Raw genomic sequence first — 16,906 nt, forward strand, 5'->3', positions numbered from 1 at the left:
TTTACAGATATTACAAATACACAGAAAATTGCTAATTGAAGAAATGAGGCTGAAACTCTTCCTGCAAAAAGACAAGAGATTGCCTCTCTTTGTAAGGTTGATGACTTGCTGGGAAACTGAGAGTAAATGCAATTTTGCTAGTTGTTGATTAATGATGGAGGCAGACATTTTCTTCTTTCAGTTTACGAAAAACATTTGCCTCCAGCATGTCCTGATGTAAGGTCTTGAAGGATATCCTACAGACCACCAGATGAGGATGAGCAGAGTTCATGTTTTTAAGAGTGTTTGCCAGTTGACGATAGGCCAATTGATGTCACTACTGCTTGAAGCTTTGGTCAATCAAATATCCAATAACAGCAAGCTTCTGAAATCTTCACTAAAAAGTTGCTGTTATGGCTATGACATCCCAAATAGCCTCCCAGGTAAATTTTATGCATTTAGTTCCCCATGCAGAGCTTTGCACAATTGGGGCACGATTTTGCATTTTTGTTCAGGGTCAAATGCAAGCACAAGCTCTGCACTGTGTTGGCAACAGTCTTCCAACAGATTTCGCCTTGACTGGCCAATTAATGGCCAACGGACATTCTAGCAGTTCTACGAAGGATGGCGGGTTTGCAAAGCTAGGAGGCCAATAAGATACCGTCTGGCCAGAAGGTGCTGTAGCCTGCTGTTGCAGGTTAGGAAGAGAGAGGGCACCGCCATCTTGACCACCTCCTTCAGTAAAATGGCTGGGGATGGTCTGGTGTTGATAAACTGTTAACCTGGCATGTAACCCAGCAGTGCAAAATAATGTGCCAGCGAGCCCCTATTCATGCCCCCCCCCCCCCCCCCCCCCATTTGGAGTGCAAGGGAAGTTTCATGTCAGGAGCATGAATCTCTGAAATAACTCATTTTCATGATTTTGTAATGTTAATAAAACTTTGCAATCTACTGAACTTTATTCTCCCAAATGGTGAGGCCATCAATGCAAGACACAATTAATGCAAGTGTACAAAGTAGAACAACCTGAATTTGCTTCATTTCACCCAAACTATTAAAAAAGGAAATGTGTTGCATAAAGCAGGAATACTGGTGCATCAAGTAGAATTATAATGAAGGATTGTTTTACAGTTTACATTATGTAATGCTAATATCTAAACTACTTTAATAATGACTGCACCAGAATAAACCAACTAAATGTTATATTTTACTTGTGTTTTATACTGATAGCAATTCTGAAGCTGGTGCCCTCTTTAAAATGAATAACATTCGCTGTATTGCAAGTTGCATCATGTTAATGTTATATAACCCCTACAAATGAGGGACCATGCAAATATAATACACAGCCGTTAGTGGGAGATGGAGTGTGTTGGTGCTGCAGAGAATTCTTACACTCTTTAGTCATGAATACACAAAGGCACTGAAGTCAGTTTTCAAGGATAAAGCATGAAGCGGTGAACCACAAATGATTTAGGTTCATGGAGTTATATTGTCAGAAAATGTTATTTCTCAGCATGTTTTTCAGACTGTCCTCTATCAACAGTTTACTGAAGCTACAATACAATGCTGAATAAATGACTTGATTCACAGCAGCAAGCTATTTTGTCTGTGACTCAATCAAAACTCTGACCCATTACTTTGAGTATCAACTTCTCCTTAGTTGGTAGTGCTTTTGTCTCTGAGTCACAAGGTTCTTGGTTCAAATCTCTTTCCAGAGTTTGAATACAATTATCAAAGCTGACGCACCAGTGTATTACTGAGAGAGTGCCTGTATTATTAGAGGAACGATCTTCCGGACGAGAAGTTAAAGCAAAGCCTCTTCCATCAGCTTGGGTGGCTGTAAAAAGATTCTATTATCGTATTTCAAAAAAGAGTCGATGAGTTATCCCCAGTGTACTGACCAATATTTATCCCTCAATCGACATCACAAAAATAGATTGTCTTGTCATTATCAGAAGCTGCTTGCTGGAACTTGCTATGTACAAATTGGCTCTCACATTTCCTATATTACAACAGTGACTACACTTCAAAAAATACCTCATTGACTGATAGGCGCTTTGTGACATCCAGGGCGGAATTTTCCCATCCCACCCGCCATAGGAATCATTACGGGCGGGACACGGACCATACAAGGGTCCATTGACCTGGGGTGGGATTTTTCGGTCTTGGGGTGAGTGCGGCTGGAAAATCCCATCCCAGTGATTGTGAAAAGGACTATAAAACTGCAAGTCTTTTCTTTCTCCTTATCTACAGCAAAGAAACAGGCCATTCAACCCAACTGATCCCAGGCAGTAATTATATTACACACAGGCTGGCTTCTACTCTAATGACCTCTTCCCACCCTGCTCATGTATCCTTACATTCCCTTCTCTCTGATGTTTGGCTTCAAGCTCTTCCTGAAATATGTTAATACTATTTGCTTCAACCATTCCATTTGTCACTGAATTCCATATCCTCATCACACTCTGTATAAAGAAATTCCCCCTAAACTCTTTATCTGAGCTGTCAGTGACTATCTTAAATGTTTATCATCTTGTCCTGTTCACAAACAAAATCAGTTTCTACACAGTTATCCTTATCAAACACCTTCACAAATTTAAAGAGCTGCATCCAGTTTCCTCTTAGTTTTAGTCTGACAATTTTTTATCCATTCATGGGATGGAGCATCACTGGCAAGGCCATCATTTCTTGCCCCTCCCGAGTTAGCTTTGAGAAGGTGGTGGTGAGCAGCCCTCTTAAACTGCTGCTATCTTTGTGGTGTAGGTACATCCACAGCACTGTAAGGAAGGGAGTTCCAGGATTTTGGCCCAGCAACCATGAAAGAATGGTTTTATAGTTCCAAGTCAGGATGCTGCGTGGCCTGGAGGGAACTTGCAGGTAATGATGTTCCCATGTGTCTTCTGGTCTCATTCTTCCAGATATAAGAGGTAATGGGTTTGAAAGGTGCTGTTGAAGGATGCTTGGTGAGGTGCTGCAGTGCATCTTATAGGCGATGCGCACTGTGCCACTGTGTGTCTTTGGTGGACAAAGTGAATGTTTAAGGTGCGAATCGGGTGCCGATCAAGCGGGCTGCTCTATTTTGGATGGTGCCAAGTTCTTGAGTGCTGTAGGAACTGCACTCATTCAAGCAAGTGGAGAGTATTGCAACTCCCACTCACCTGGTGAAGGGGCAGTGCTCCGAAAGCTTATGCGGCCAACTAAATCTGTTGGACTTTAACCTGGTGTTAAGAGGACAGCAGCATAGCGCTCAGTGGGCCACTGCGCATGCGCCGATCTGTCATGGCAACAATCGGTGCATGCACAGTAGCCCTGCACTGCCAGTCTCCCGATCATTGGCCAGCCAGATTGCTGGCAGCACAACAACCCCGCATTGTTGTCCCTCTGACCCCCCCCACTTCATAGTCCACCTTGATCTCCCCGACCCTCCCCCCTCGGCAAACCTGCCCCCCTCCCCCCCGTAGCTCCAACCAATCCCCCAGCAGCCCCCCCACTCTGATGGCCAGCCCCATCAGCCCCTTCCCTCCCTCTGCCACTGATCCCGATTTCAAAGTGGCAGTGGGATCCTCCACCCCCAACGATCTCCGCCCCCAGGCCCTGCCCTAATAGGCCCCACCCCCTCTGGCCATGCCTCCTCTGCACTGCCCGATACCCTGTGGGCAGTGCCAAGGTGCTCCTTGGGCATTATCACTTTGCCTCTTGGGCAATGCCAGGAAGCCGAGCTGGCAGTGCCAGGCTGGCAATGCTGAGGGAGCACCCCCCCCCCCTTACCCCCAACCTCCTGTGGGGTCTCCAGGGCCTCCCTTCACTCCACCGGGGTCAGGCTGCCAGCTCCCCATTAGTGGGGAGCTGTTATAAACCCTGCTGGAGTGAAAAACTCCTGGGGTGGGATGGGTGGGGAGGGGGGCAGGTGGAGAGGCTAGCAGGCCCGGAGACTTCAGTCCCGGGCCCGCTAATGAAATTTAAATTCTTATTTTAATACTTAGGGTCAGAGTCATAGAGGTTTACAGCATGGAATCAGGCCCTTTGGCCCAACTTGTCCATGCCGCCCTTTTTTTTAAACCCCTAAGCTAATCCCAATTGTCCGCATTTGGCCCATACCCCTCTATACCTATCTTACCCCGTAACTGTCTAAATGCTTTTTAAAAGACAAAATTGTACCCACCTCTACTACTACCTCTGGCAGCTTGTTCCAGACACTCACCACCCTCTGTGTGAAAAAATTGCCCCTCTGGACACTTTGTATCTCTCCCCTCTCACCTTAAACCTGTGCCCTCTAGTTTTAGACTCCCCTACCTTTGGGAAAAGATATTGACTATCTAGCTGATCTCTGCCCCTCATTATTTTATAGACCTCTATAAGATCACCCCTCAGCCTTCTACGCTCCAGGAAAAAAAGTCCCAGTCTACCCAGCCTCTCATAACTCAAGTCCCGGTAGCATCCTAGTAAATCTCTTCTGCACTCTTTCTAGTTTAATAATATCCTTTCTATAATAGGGCAACCAGAACTGTATACAGTATTCCAAATGTGGCCTTACCAATATCCTGTACAACTTCAACAAGACGTCCCAACTCCTGTATTCAATGTTTTGACCGATGAAACGAAGCATGCTGAATGCCTTCTTCACCACTCTGTCCACCTGTGACTCCACTTTCAAGGAGCTATGAAGATGTACCCCTAGATCTCTTTGTTCTGTAACTCTCCCCAATGCCCTACCATTAACTGAGTAGGTCCTGCCCTGATTCAATCTACCAAAATGCATCACCTCACATTTATCTAAATTAAACTCCATCTGCCATTCGTCAGCCCACTGGCCAAATTGATCAAGATCCCTTTGCAATCCAAGATAACCTTCTTCACTATCCATTGCGCCACCAATCTTGGTGTCATCTGCAAACTTACTAACCATGCCTCCTATATTCTCATACAAATCGTTAATATAAATGACAAATAACAGTGGACCCAGCACTGATCCCTGAGGCACACCGCTGGTCACAGGCCTCCAGTTTGAAAAACAACCCTCTACAGCCACCCTCTGGCTTCTGTCAAGAAGCCAATTTTGTATCCATTTAACTACCTCATCCTGGATCCCATGAGATTTAATCTTATACACCAACCTACCATGCGGTACCTTGTCAAAGGCCTTGCTAAAGTCCATGTAGACAACATCAACTGCGCTGCCCTCATCTACCTTCTTGGTTACCTCTTCAAAAAACTCAATCAAATTTGTGAGACTTAAATCAGCTCCGTGCTGATTTCTGACGGGGAGCTGACGACGCCGGAAATTGGGGTCCCAGAGACACGCAGAGACCATGGCTAGAGCAGTGGAGTGAACCGGGAGAATCACCTCCATAGTGTTTATATGGCTAGCCAAATTCAGTTTCTGGCCAATGGTAATGCCCAGCATGTTGATAGTGCAACTCAGCAATGGTAATACTGCTGAATGCAAAGAGGAGATGGTTAGATTCTGTTTTGTTGGACATCGTCATTGTTTGGCACTTGGGGTGCGAATATGACTTTTCACTTTTCAGCCCACGTTTAAATATTGTCCAGGAATTGCTGCATATGGACACAGAGCTTCAGTATCTGAGGAATCGTGAATATTATTGCTGTGCAATCATCTGCAAGCATTTCCAATTCTGATCTTGTGATGGAGGGAAGGGCATTGATGAAACAGTTGAAGACTGGTGGGCCTCGAACACCACCCTGAGAAACTTTCATAGCAGTCTCCTGGGACTGAGATGATTGGTCTCCAACAACCAGAACCATCTTCCTCTGGGCTCAGTATGATTCCAACCAGTGGAAAGTTTTCTGCTGATTCACATTGGCTTCAATTTTGCTAAGATTCCTCAATTCCACACTCAGCCAAATGCTGCCTTGATGGGAAGAGCAGTCATTCAGCTCTTGTCCATGTTTGGACTAAGCCTCTACTGATGTCTGGAGCTAAGTGGCCCTGGTAGAACCCAAACTGAGCATCGGCGAGTAGGCTATTGTTGTGTTAGTGCCACGTAACAGGACAGGTAATGGTATCTTCCATCACTTTGCCGATGATCGAGAGTACACTGATGGAGTAGTAATGGACCACCTTGGATTAGTCCTGCTTTTAGTGGATAGGAGTTACCTGGATAATTTTCTGTACTATTGGGTAAATGTCAGTATTGTGTCTATACTGGAATAGCGTGGCTAAGAGCAGAGTTAGTTCAGCACAAGTCTACAGTACCACAGATAGGATGTTATCAGAGCCCCATGACTTCTCTGATTCCAGAGGCTTCAGACTTTTCTTGATCTTATGTGGAGTGTATCAAATTGGCCGCAGGTAGTTGTAGATCCACAATTCTGGTAACATCCTTGTAAATAATTTGTGTTTTTCGTGAGTACTTCAATTCCTTATTTGTATCATGGAGACCAGAACTCCAGTTGTGGTCTTACCAAACTTCTATGTAAATTTAATATTACCTGCCTGTTTTAAAATTAATTTCCTCTAGAACTGAACCCCTTTGCTTTGTTTTTCACTTCATGACTTTGTTGAATTATGTTGTGACTTCTGGGGATTATGACTTCACAGAGTGCCATTTCAAGCACCGCTACTCAGACTATGGGGGGCATTTTGACCCCACACTTTCTGCACATGGGATCAACGGAGCGGGGTCACAACCTGTGAGAATCAAAACCTGTGGCTCCCTCCGACATGAACGCAGTTTCCGATTTTCATTGGCCTTTGTCGATGCTGCAATCACCATAATGGGCAAGAACCTGATACATTTTAATACATTTTGATAAATTTCCATATGATTAACTAGTCCCCTCGCCAAACTATCCCCCTCTTTATATATTCATACCATGTGACGTTACATCATTAAGCAGTACCCTGGCAGTGCCCCCTTTCACAGGTTGCCAATCAAAGTAGTCAAGCAGATTGTTTTAAAACGTGCAGTGTAGGCTAAAACTTTTCCCCAAGTTTAAAGAGCAGATTATTTAAATCACTTCATACCATGACACAGACCCTTCAAGTGCACTTACATCTATTATATCAATTTATGAATCTGGGAAAGGTCCACGTAACAACCAAAATGGGGTCTGTTTGAATTCAGCACTAATTTCAAATGGTCCTGCCAGTTTGTTTTTTTTATTCCTGCATTCATCATGCCTTCCCCTTCTCCTAACAGCAAAGACTTGCCAGAAATGGGGCTGGGACTTGCACATCTGGGTCCTGCCTGTCATTTTTAATTGTCCGTGGAGTCTTTCTGTCTCCATAAAAATGCAGCCAAAGTTTCTGTTCAATATCCCTATCTTCTCAGTATCATCTGTTATAAGTTCATCCCTTTCATTCCTTAGTGGCTCCATCAGAATTTTAATTATTATTTATGACTTATGTGCCTGGAAAATAACTACTACATTACTATGTCTGAATTGAAATAGCTTTTACCAAACTACTATAGTGCCATTTTTATACATGCTTTACTCTAGTGGACTAAGTTAATCACGATGAGTAATAGTATTATTCTTCTGCTAAATAGTTCATGAATATAAACCAAGATTTTCACTTAGTTCATTGTTCCTCATTAATAACAAATAGCTTGCTGGTGCCAAACATTAAAATGTTTTTAGACATTAGAGCAGATTAAGTTTATTCAGTTCTTTTATAAAAGAACATGGTTCAAACAGCAAATATGCTATTGAGAAGAATATACTATAACTACTTGCAATTTCTTTGTATTTATTTGATCATTAATGTTAGAATCTTAGTTTTGTGCTTCTTTCAGTAGCGTCTATATATAATCTGTAGGAATATAGCAAATAGGTTTGTAGGAAACATTTCAGAGCATAATTCTAGATGACATCTTATCAATCTTACATTCTAATTATGCAACCATGCTATAACCTGGTAGTAAAAACACGGCAATGCATGACTCAGGACAACACTTTAACTTGCTGCTAATTTTCTGTTTTAACGTGTAAACTAGTCAGTTTGCTTATGTAATGTAGGTGTAATCTACTTACAATAATGAATTTGAAATGTGCTTAAAAATGCTTGTGTGAATGCTAAATACAATATCCTTGTATAGAGAATTTTATTCAGCTTACTAGAATTGAGTACAACAGTCATTGCCAGTGGAGCGACCTCACAATTCTGTAGAACAGTTGACAAGCAGAAGTAATGTACATTAAAGAAATCAATGGCCACCTTACATAGGATTTGTAAACTAGATTCTGTCAATGCTGATTTAACAATGCCATGGAGTTGAGTGAATAGTAGAAAGTAATAGCACGCACTTCGCACTGTGTCCCAGCTGATGTTCACTGCTCAGTGACTTATATTGAAATTTAAATTGCACATTTGCGCAATGGTCAGAAACAGTTGAATCTTGAGATTGAAACACATTCACCAGTTCTCCCTGTATATTAAAAACATTCTTCATATGTATTTGAAAAATTAGATTTTCATTCATTTTCTTTGGCCCACTGTTAGTGCTGTTCCTTAGCAGGTGCTAAGGAAGTTTATGCTGAGGACGAGGAAAATGTATTTTGATCCAGGCTAGCTATCATAAGTCTCTAATGACTATCATGTCCTGGCAGTGAATAGCAGTCCTTTTTTTTTTGATCTATGAATGAAAGTAAGTTATATCCAAAGTCTGACTGCACAGAGAAGTCTGGCTCATTTTATTAATGATGTGGAGATGCCGGCGTTGGACTGGGGTAAACACAGTAAGAGTTTTAACAACACCAGGTTAAAGTCCAACAGGTTTATTTGGTAGCAAATGCCATTGGGGAAATGCCATTGGGAAATGCCAATGGGTTTCCCCAATGGCATTTGCTACCAAATAAACCTGTTGGACTTTAACCTGGTGATGTTAAAACTCTTACTCATTTTATTAGGTCAGAGCAGAATACCACTTAAGCAAAGAAAAGGGAGAAATGGATTCCCATGCTAATGAATGTTAACACCAGTGTTTTCCTTTTGTGAATGTACTCTACAAATCTTCCAAACATCTGTGCAGGTGTGAGACAAAACACATCACTATGCAATTTTTAACTAATTAAAACAAAGAACATTGGGCTGGTATAATGCATAATTCAAATGACATCAATGAAGAGGAGTTGCATACCTGTGGGCCACCAATCCTGTAATAAATGGAAGGTCTACAGCTCCCCCCAAGCCTTCCTCCATCCCAATGATGGCATCTGGCATTGACCCTGCCAAAATTTGGAGGGAGATGTAACCTCATTAGCATAATGTAGGCAGGTTTCTGAACCAGTAGTGGCTGAAAGATTTGCCTTTGGATTCCTGTGCTGTGGTTGGGGAGGAGAGGACGGCTTGGGATCTCTGCATATTCCAGATGCTTTCACTTGGCATGTGGGCCCACTGATATTCTGACAGGCCAGAGACAAAGTACCTGCGAGCCTCCAATGTGATCAACATTCCCCCCTCCCCCTCAACCCCACAACCACCACCATGTTGCTTACCTTGTTCGGAATGGGAAGAGGCCTGAACATAACAAGGCCCTTTGTCAAATTCCAGGAAACGTTGAGAGCCAGAGGATGAGATTTGTCAGCCACGCACACGCCAAAACCAGAAAATCCTGCCCACGGTCAACCGCGGACCTTTGCATGGTCTGCCCCCCGCCCAGTACGATTCCCGTGGCGGGCAGGACGGGAAAATTCCCCCCAACATTTCTGGAACCCAACCTAATTTACAGCCATTCTGCCATGTTCCCATCTAACAAGAATATGCTGTCAGGGCCATAAGGTGTTAGCCCTAGTGACATAATATTCAGTGTGATTTAAACAACTCATACTAACAAATGTACATAACTGCCATCTTGATTACTGGTCTAACTTGCTGCTGCAAATTGTATTAGGATTTCACAGTATTGGGTTTTAACCCTTCCATAAAGCAAAGTATACCAAGATTCTGCATGCACATTTCATCATATCTTTAAAACATGCAATCCTCATATCTTCTTATTCTTCGGATGCCCTTTGTGCCTTCCTTACATTTAAAAGATGTAAACCCATTCATGGAGGTGTGACTAATGAGACTCAATGGTTGCTTGAGAATATTTCTCATTACACTGTGATCTTTATATTACCATATGGCACCTGGCGAGAAGCAACATTTAAATTGTGAAATTTAACTAATTGGATGATTTTTCATCTTGCCTTTTTGGTTCTCCATGAATCAGATTCTCTCTCCATGCTTCTGACTCTTATGTTTGTTTCAGTTTCTATCCTCTTGTAATACACCTGATACCCAAAATGATAAATAGCTCTGGTTCCATTCGTGCTTCTAATGCTTTTTCATGCCCCCAGTGCACTCTCATACCCTACCTTTTGTCCGGCCAAATTGTCTGCTTTTTGTTCAGTATGCTTCAATGTAATAAGCATTTCCTTCCTGTGTTGACAAGAGAGGATTCAAGAAGCACATTTAGGATGCTAAACTATCCCAGTGTACCTTACACTCTGAAATAGTTCTGCTATTATTGCAGATAATAGCACAAGAAAGATTGATAGGTCCAACTGGCAATATGAGTGTTCTCACTTGCTATGAGAACAAGTGTAGGACTGTGATGCACTATTTTAAGATGTAATAACAGATGGTCAGTAGGGGAATTTCAGCTCATATCCTGTAGGGTTTGGGGATCTGGAGGCAGGTTAATTGTGGCAATAGGCAAAAACTTAGAAGGGCAGAAGAGAATACCATGTTAATTGGGTACATTAAACATTTACCACATGGGTGATATTCTAACAATTCTATATTGATATTCTTCAAATGCTGGTGCCATTACTTATATTGAACTCTTTCACTGAATGAACAGATAATGCAAGAAACATGACTGGGAATCAGCCCACTGCAACAGACGTGGAATCATCTAGTGAAGCAAAAGCAGCAGCATAAAAGAAGAAAGAAATTGGTTTTCAGAGTTTGAAAGACATGTTAATGGTTCATTGCTTTGCTATAATTTTATTGTCAGTTTTTTACATTAAGCTATATCTTTCATAAAGGATTCTTCAGTGAGAGAGAAAAGGCAGATTTCCTTATAATTGACACCAGTGCTGTTCTTGATCAGCTAACTAAGGCACACTGATAGCAAAAAGTCAGCTCTCTCCCCATGAGGCACTGGATTTCTTTCAAAATGATGAAAAGCATTTTAACTCTGGCAGCTACATTTTAGTGACTGGCTGCTGTGTCTGTCCTGCAGCAGCTTGTTCCGCAAAGTCATTACTTAAATCATTATGGAAAGGAAAGGAATATCTTTAAAATACAGAGTTGGGGGCAGTACCAGCCACGTGGATTTGTATGGTTAGTAATTCTAGATGAAACATGTGTGGTGGTTTAAAGGAGGAGAGACTGGAGGCCTTTCTAGAATTTACATTTGCGTAGTGCTATGAAAATAATCTGCAATAAGATGCATATATTCTGAGATACCAAATTTGTGCGGGAATGGCACAATGAATGATTGCTGCTGGGAGCCAAGAATTCCAGTGTAACTAACTTTATAATCTGTGATCTTAGTATTGAGGAGCAGAAGAATAGCATTAGGTGTCATTTCTTCACTAAAGTTTGCAGTTGGATTACCACGGATTTAACTGGTATTGTTATTTTCAGTGCAATATTATAATTTATATTGCATTACCATTTTAATGAATAATTTAAAAACACTTCCTAACTTGAATACAAATTACTATTCAACCCTTTCTTTGCCGTCAGAAAGGAGAATGTAATTTATACAGGGGCTACTGATGACAGAGTTCTGCCTCTCTTTCAGTTTCAGATGCTAAAATGCCTCCATCGTGGTACACTGAAAACTGTTTCCCACTCCCTATCTGAATTTTCTCTCAAGATGTTTCTCTGCTTTTCTTTCCTTTCTGGCCTTTGGATAGGACAATGTCCGTGGTGCTCCAGCTCTACAGATAACTACTTCTGCCATTGGGATCGAATTCCAGAAAAAAAGCTCTGTACTGTGGAAGTGTTTATCCTGAGAGTATTGTGATTCTGAAGATTAGTGAGTCTGCTTTTGGACCACAGCAGGACTGGGCCATGCATTATACTGTTTTGGTATTACTATGTATATTTCTCTACTTCTTTTGATCACTTCCCTCTAATTGTTTTTACTTATAAACTTCATTTGTGGATTTAGGATGATAGTTCACTGAATATCACAAGCTAGCAGATAAAGTGTGCATGATAAGTAGTAGCCTGCTCTTAACAGTCTTCTCAATATATACGTATAAAAGGTTTCATTTCTTTTAAATGTTGGGTTGAGGTGAACATTGCTTTTGTTAAACATTTTAATAAACTGTGTTCTCACATTTGTATTTTAAAAGGCATTAATGATGCGATATTCATATCTGGAACAAAATACATATCCTTGTTCATTACCGATTGAACACCTGAGTTCTGTTGCAGCTGTGCCCATGAAGTGGAGGGCTTAAACTGACCAACCAGAAATATCCAGAAATGTTCTTTTTATTATAGTATATAATAGTAAAGTCAGTTGAAGTGTGTGAGTAAAAAGTCAAGTAAATCGTACAGAAGAAACAATCTATATAGCAGGTTAGGTGCATTCACTGTGCATCTGAAAGAGAGTACTTATTCATTTTGGCCTAAAATATTTTTTCAGGTTCCCTGGATTCTGACATCAGAACCTGGATAACACTGTTTAGTATTGTTAGGGCTTTACAATAAAAGCTAAAATATCAACCATATGATGGCAAAAAAAAAGTTCGTTCCTGTGTTTAAAATGTTCACTTCTAGCTACTTTCCGATGAAGTTGGTGGAGCTGTCGAGGAGGACCTTCTCCTTCTTGTTGATGATCGTGACCGCTCAGCACTGTAGGTAATTTGTTTGTCATGCTGTTGCATCTGAGCTTCAAGGAATTCCCTCTGCTGATGACTGATTGTCTGGCTAATCAGTCCAGGGAGAGCTTGGATGCTTCCTATTAAAGTCTCTAACTTATTTTCCAATGTTGCAATCCTTTTCTCAAAATCTTCACTTCTTTCATTCAGGTCTGAGATCATGTCGTACATAATGTTTTGTGTCTAAAATGGGGAGGGAAAGAACAGAGTTGGAAACTTTAGCATTTGCTTTTGCACTTTCCAGAAACAGTTTGCTTTTGGTCCACGTAAACATCAATTATTAAAGTCAGGTCAATTCTAAATGATCAGCTGTTTTACAGATACAATGAATGATGCGTGAAAACTCATCAATATCAATTTAACAGTGAATCATAATAAAAATAAATTTCCAGAATGCCAGTCATAAAATAATATGACCATTTCGATTGAAATAACTGTCTTAGGTTTCTCCATCTTTCAATATTTAAAGCCAGGCTGTAAATTGTAAATTCAGCATTGAACAAATCCTCACAAAGTTCCAATTTCAATTTTGGACTGGATTTTCAGAAATCAATCACAACCATGGCTATATTTTTTCTCAAAGCCAGTATTGAAGGCAAGATTCATTCTTGATGAAGGATGATAGATCTTTGCTTGAATAAACAACAAAATTATATATCAAATATACATTTCATAACCTTCACATGCACCTTCAAATAAATTATATTCATTATTCATACAATACATGCATTCATGGAATGAAGAATAGAATAAAATTAATAAGCAAGTTTCATTGATTGGTCTCAAATAAGTAGAACTGAAAATGGATAATTCACCCCATCACTAACTTTCAAAAAATAAAATTATAATGCCAGTATCCTGCCTCATTCTTTAATTCCAATTCCCTCTCTCCTTTGATCAATGAAAATAACAAAGTCAATTTTCAACAGGTATTATCACCACACTGTATTTTTATACCATCGGCTTATTTTAGGCCATCCTGGGGATATTTCCAGTGCTTCTCAGTTGAATGTATATATGCATCAGCAGCCTCTGATGTATTGCTTGGTTGAGTAAGCTGTTCGTCAACTTTCCCATACCAGAAATCACTGAGTAATTTTAACAGGATTTTCTTTGGTTACTTATGTGAACAGGAAAGATTCCTGGGATGTCCAACTCACCTATAATTACCAACACTGCAGCTTACCTATCAGTGCTTGTTTTCCTGATGGCTGCTACAGTGTCTTTAAATTATGTCAATTCATGGCTTGAAGCAGAAAGGCTTGCTGCATCCTGGTGCCTTGGCTTATGACGCTGGTGGGCCTCCTAGAACTGAAAAGCGATCCATTCTGCCATTAGTGTTAAGGGCCTGCTGCAAACGCCTAGTTAGGCTGGTGATAGCTCTGCATAGCAGTCTGGTTTGTGTCCCAGAATTAGTGATAGTGTGCTACATGCTGCCCAACCTTTGTTCAATGAAGTCTCCTCACAGAACAAGAGAGGAGAAAGGTGCCCAAAACATCGGTGGCTGAAGGCAACCAGCAACAGCAAGAAAAGGCATCCAAGAGAAGTCAGGACCAGTGATAAAAGTATTTCAAACTAGCTGATGGAAGACACTGGACGAAGTGTGGTGGCAGGTGGTTTTGGTGACGCCCACCCCAGTGCTCGGAATGATAGCCCAGTTCCCCACTTGGAAGCTCAATAATTATGCAGAGGCATGTATCAGACTGAATCAGCGGGAGGCTTGGGAGCATATTTGACTGCCTGCCATCAGCTGGTTGGGTCCACAGTCCAGGCACCATATTTAAACACCAGTTAAACACCTATCTCTCATTCCCTCTATCCCATCATTCTCCAGGAGATCTACAGAGATGTCTTCTATGCAGAAGGAGAAGGTTGTAAGCCTCGAGAAAAAGGCAGCACCCCACTTCATCCAACAGACCCTCAAGGTTTGATCAGAGGTGTGTGGGTACACAGGCTGGTATTCCAGGAAAGGGTTCAAGAAGCACACCAGACTCACCTCTCTGGCTTGGTAGGTCATTGCACAAGAGGTCAGCATGGCTGGCAATCACCCCTGATTGGCATCCAGTGCAGGAAGAGGATGAAGGATTGAATGATCCCATTCGCTCCGCCCAGAGTAAGTCATCCTTCAACTCCCTCCAACGTCAAACTCTCATCATGGCGTTGTGCACTCAAACAGCTCCTCATGGATCACACACAACCATTAGCAGGGGACACAAATCACCAATTCTCACACGGAGACTTCCACATTACCACCACCCCATCTATCATGTTATTCACAATCCATCCTCTGGCCCTTCTGGGGAGGGGTCACCATACAAAGGGGACATGCATTTCACCCAATCTCTGCTGCCTCCCCTCTCATCACATTCCTTTTCATACAGGGCAAACTGACACACAACAAGCTGGAAAGAATACAGATCAGGGGGAGGACGACCAACATCATTGCCCTCACTGAGTATGAGGACACCTCCCTGCAGCAGTACAGCCTAGGTCTCCAGCTGAAGAACAGCCAACTGCTCAGTGCAAGTCAGATGAATGCTGTGCTTCTGGAAGCAGCTGCCAACTCAATAGAGATGCAATGACAGGCTGTGAACATCAGATAGAGTTTCGACAGTCAATCAGCAGAATGATGAAGGAGTCCCTCTGCATTCTTGCTGATGTTATGGCTCCTACATGAGAGTGTTTCGAGATCACCATGGAAACCATCATGGAGCATCAGTGAACAGGTTATTGCTCAGCAAGTGCTGCCCGATAACACTGTTGATGAGTCCTTCCATCACTTTACAGATGATCGAATGTAGACTGATGGGGCGGTAATTGGCCAGGTTGGATTTGCCCTGCTTTTAGTGTGCAGAACATAGCTGAGTAATTTTCCAAATTACCAGTTAGATGCACTGGAGTAACTTAGTTTGGGATGCGGCAGGTTCTGGCGCATAAGTCATCAGTGCTATTGCCGTAATTTGTCAGGCTCACTACCTTTGCAGTATCCAGCACCTTCAGCTGTTTCTAGGTATCACGTGGAGTGAATCATATTGGCTGACGACTGGCATCCATGATACTGGTGACCTCTGAGGAAGGCTGAGATGGATCATCCACTCAGCACTTTTAGATGAAGATTGTTGCGAATACCTTTTCGTTTGCAGTGATGTGTTGAGCTCCCCCATCATTGCGGATGGGTATGAAGGGGATTTCAAAGTAATGAAGGTTGCTGCCTCTAACACCCTTTCAGGCAGTGAGTTCTAAACCATCACCACCCTCTGGGTGAAAATAATTATCTTCAACTCCCTTCTAATCCTTCCACAAATTATTTTAAATCTGTGCCACAGTTATTGATCTTTCTGCTAAATAAATACTTCCATCCTATCTACTCTCTCCAGGCTCATTATAATTTTATGCACTTGAATTAAATCTCTCTTCAATCTCCTGTAATGCAAAGAAAATAATCCCAGCCTATCCAATTTTTCCACATTACTATAATTCCCCATTCCTGGCCACATTCTCATAAATCTCGGCCTGCTACAATGTTCCATGGAACCCCAATGCAAGCAGAGGAACATTGTTCTTCCAATGAGGCACTTTGCAACCTCCTGCACTCAACATTGAGTTCAACAACTTCAGATCTTGAAGTCTGTCATCCATTTTGATTTCACTCCCCCCGCCCACTTCCCCCCACTGCCCCCACCCAAGTGTCAGTCTGTATCTTTTCTCATGTTTTACCTTCAGACAGTGCTGACCTTTTTTATCTGCTATTAACACCTGCTTTAGTGTTTAATACTATCATTACCACTCCCTTTGTCTTGTGTTTAATCTCTCCTGACTCAAACCTATCCATTTTGCTCCACATGTCCTTCCCCCCTTTTGCAAAACACAAAACTCGTTACATTTTTACCTGTCCCCAGTTCTGACCAAGAGTCATATTGACATCAAATGCTGACTCTGTTTCGCTCTATAGATGCTGCTGGACGTGTTGAGCTTTTCAGTAATTTTGTACTTAGTTCAGTTTTCCAGCATCCATTGTATTTTGCTTTTCATCCTCACAAATCTTTCCTGTACCTTCTCCAGTGGGATTGCA

The 16,906-nt window shown here is 41.8% G+C and overlaps 1 protein-coding gene across 1 annotated transcript in view; it reads right to left on the bottom strand.

Annotated features, from left to right (window-relative positions):
• Positions 1-12,629: 12,629 nt before the first annotated feature.
• kcnn2 (potassium calcium-activated channel subfamily N member 2) overlaps positions 12,630-16,906 on the bottom strand; it is a 158,134-nt gene continuing 153,857 nt past the window's right edge. The window contains exon 8 of the mRNA XM_078215410.1: positions 12,630-13,017. Within this exon, the coding sequence (XP_078071536.1) occupies positions 12,730-13,017 (288 nt within the window). The 3' untranslated portion in view covers positions 12,630-12,729. The remainder of the gene's footprint in view (positions 13,018-16,906) is intronic.

The sequence above is a fragment of the Mustelus asterias genome, chromosome 6 (genome assembly GCF_964213995.1).
Source record: "Mustelus asterias chromosome 6, sMusAst1.hap1.1, whole genome shotgun sequence".
NCBI lineage: Eukaryota > Metazoa > Chordata > Chondrichthyes > Carcharhiniformes > Triakidae > Mustelus > Mustelus asterias.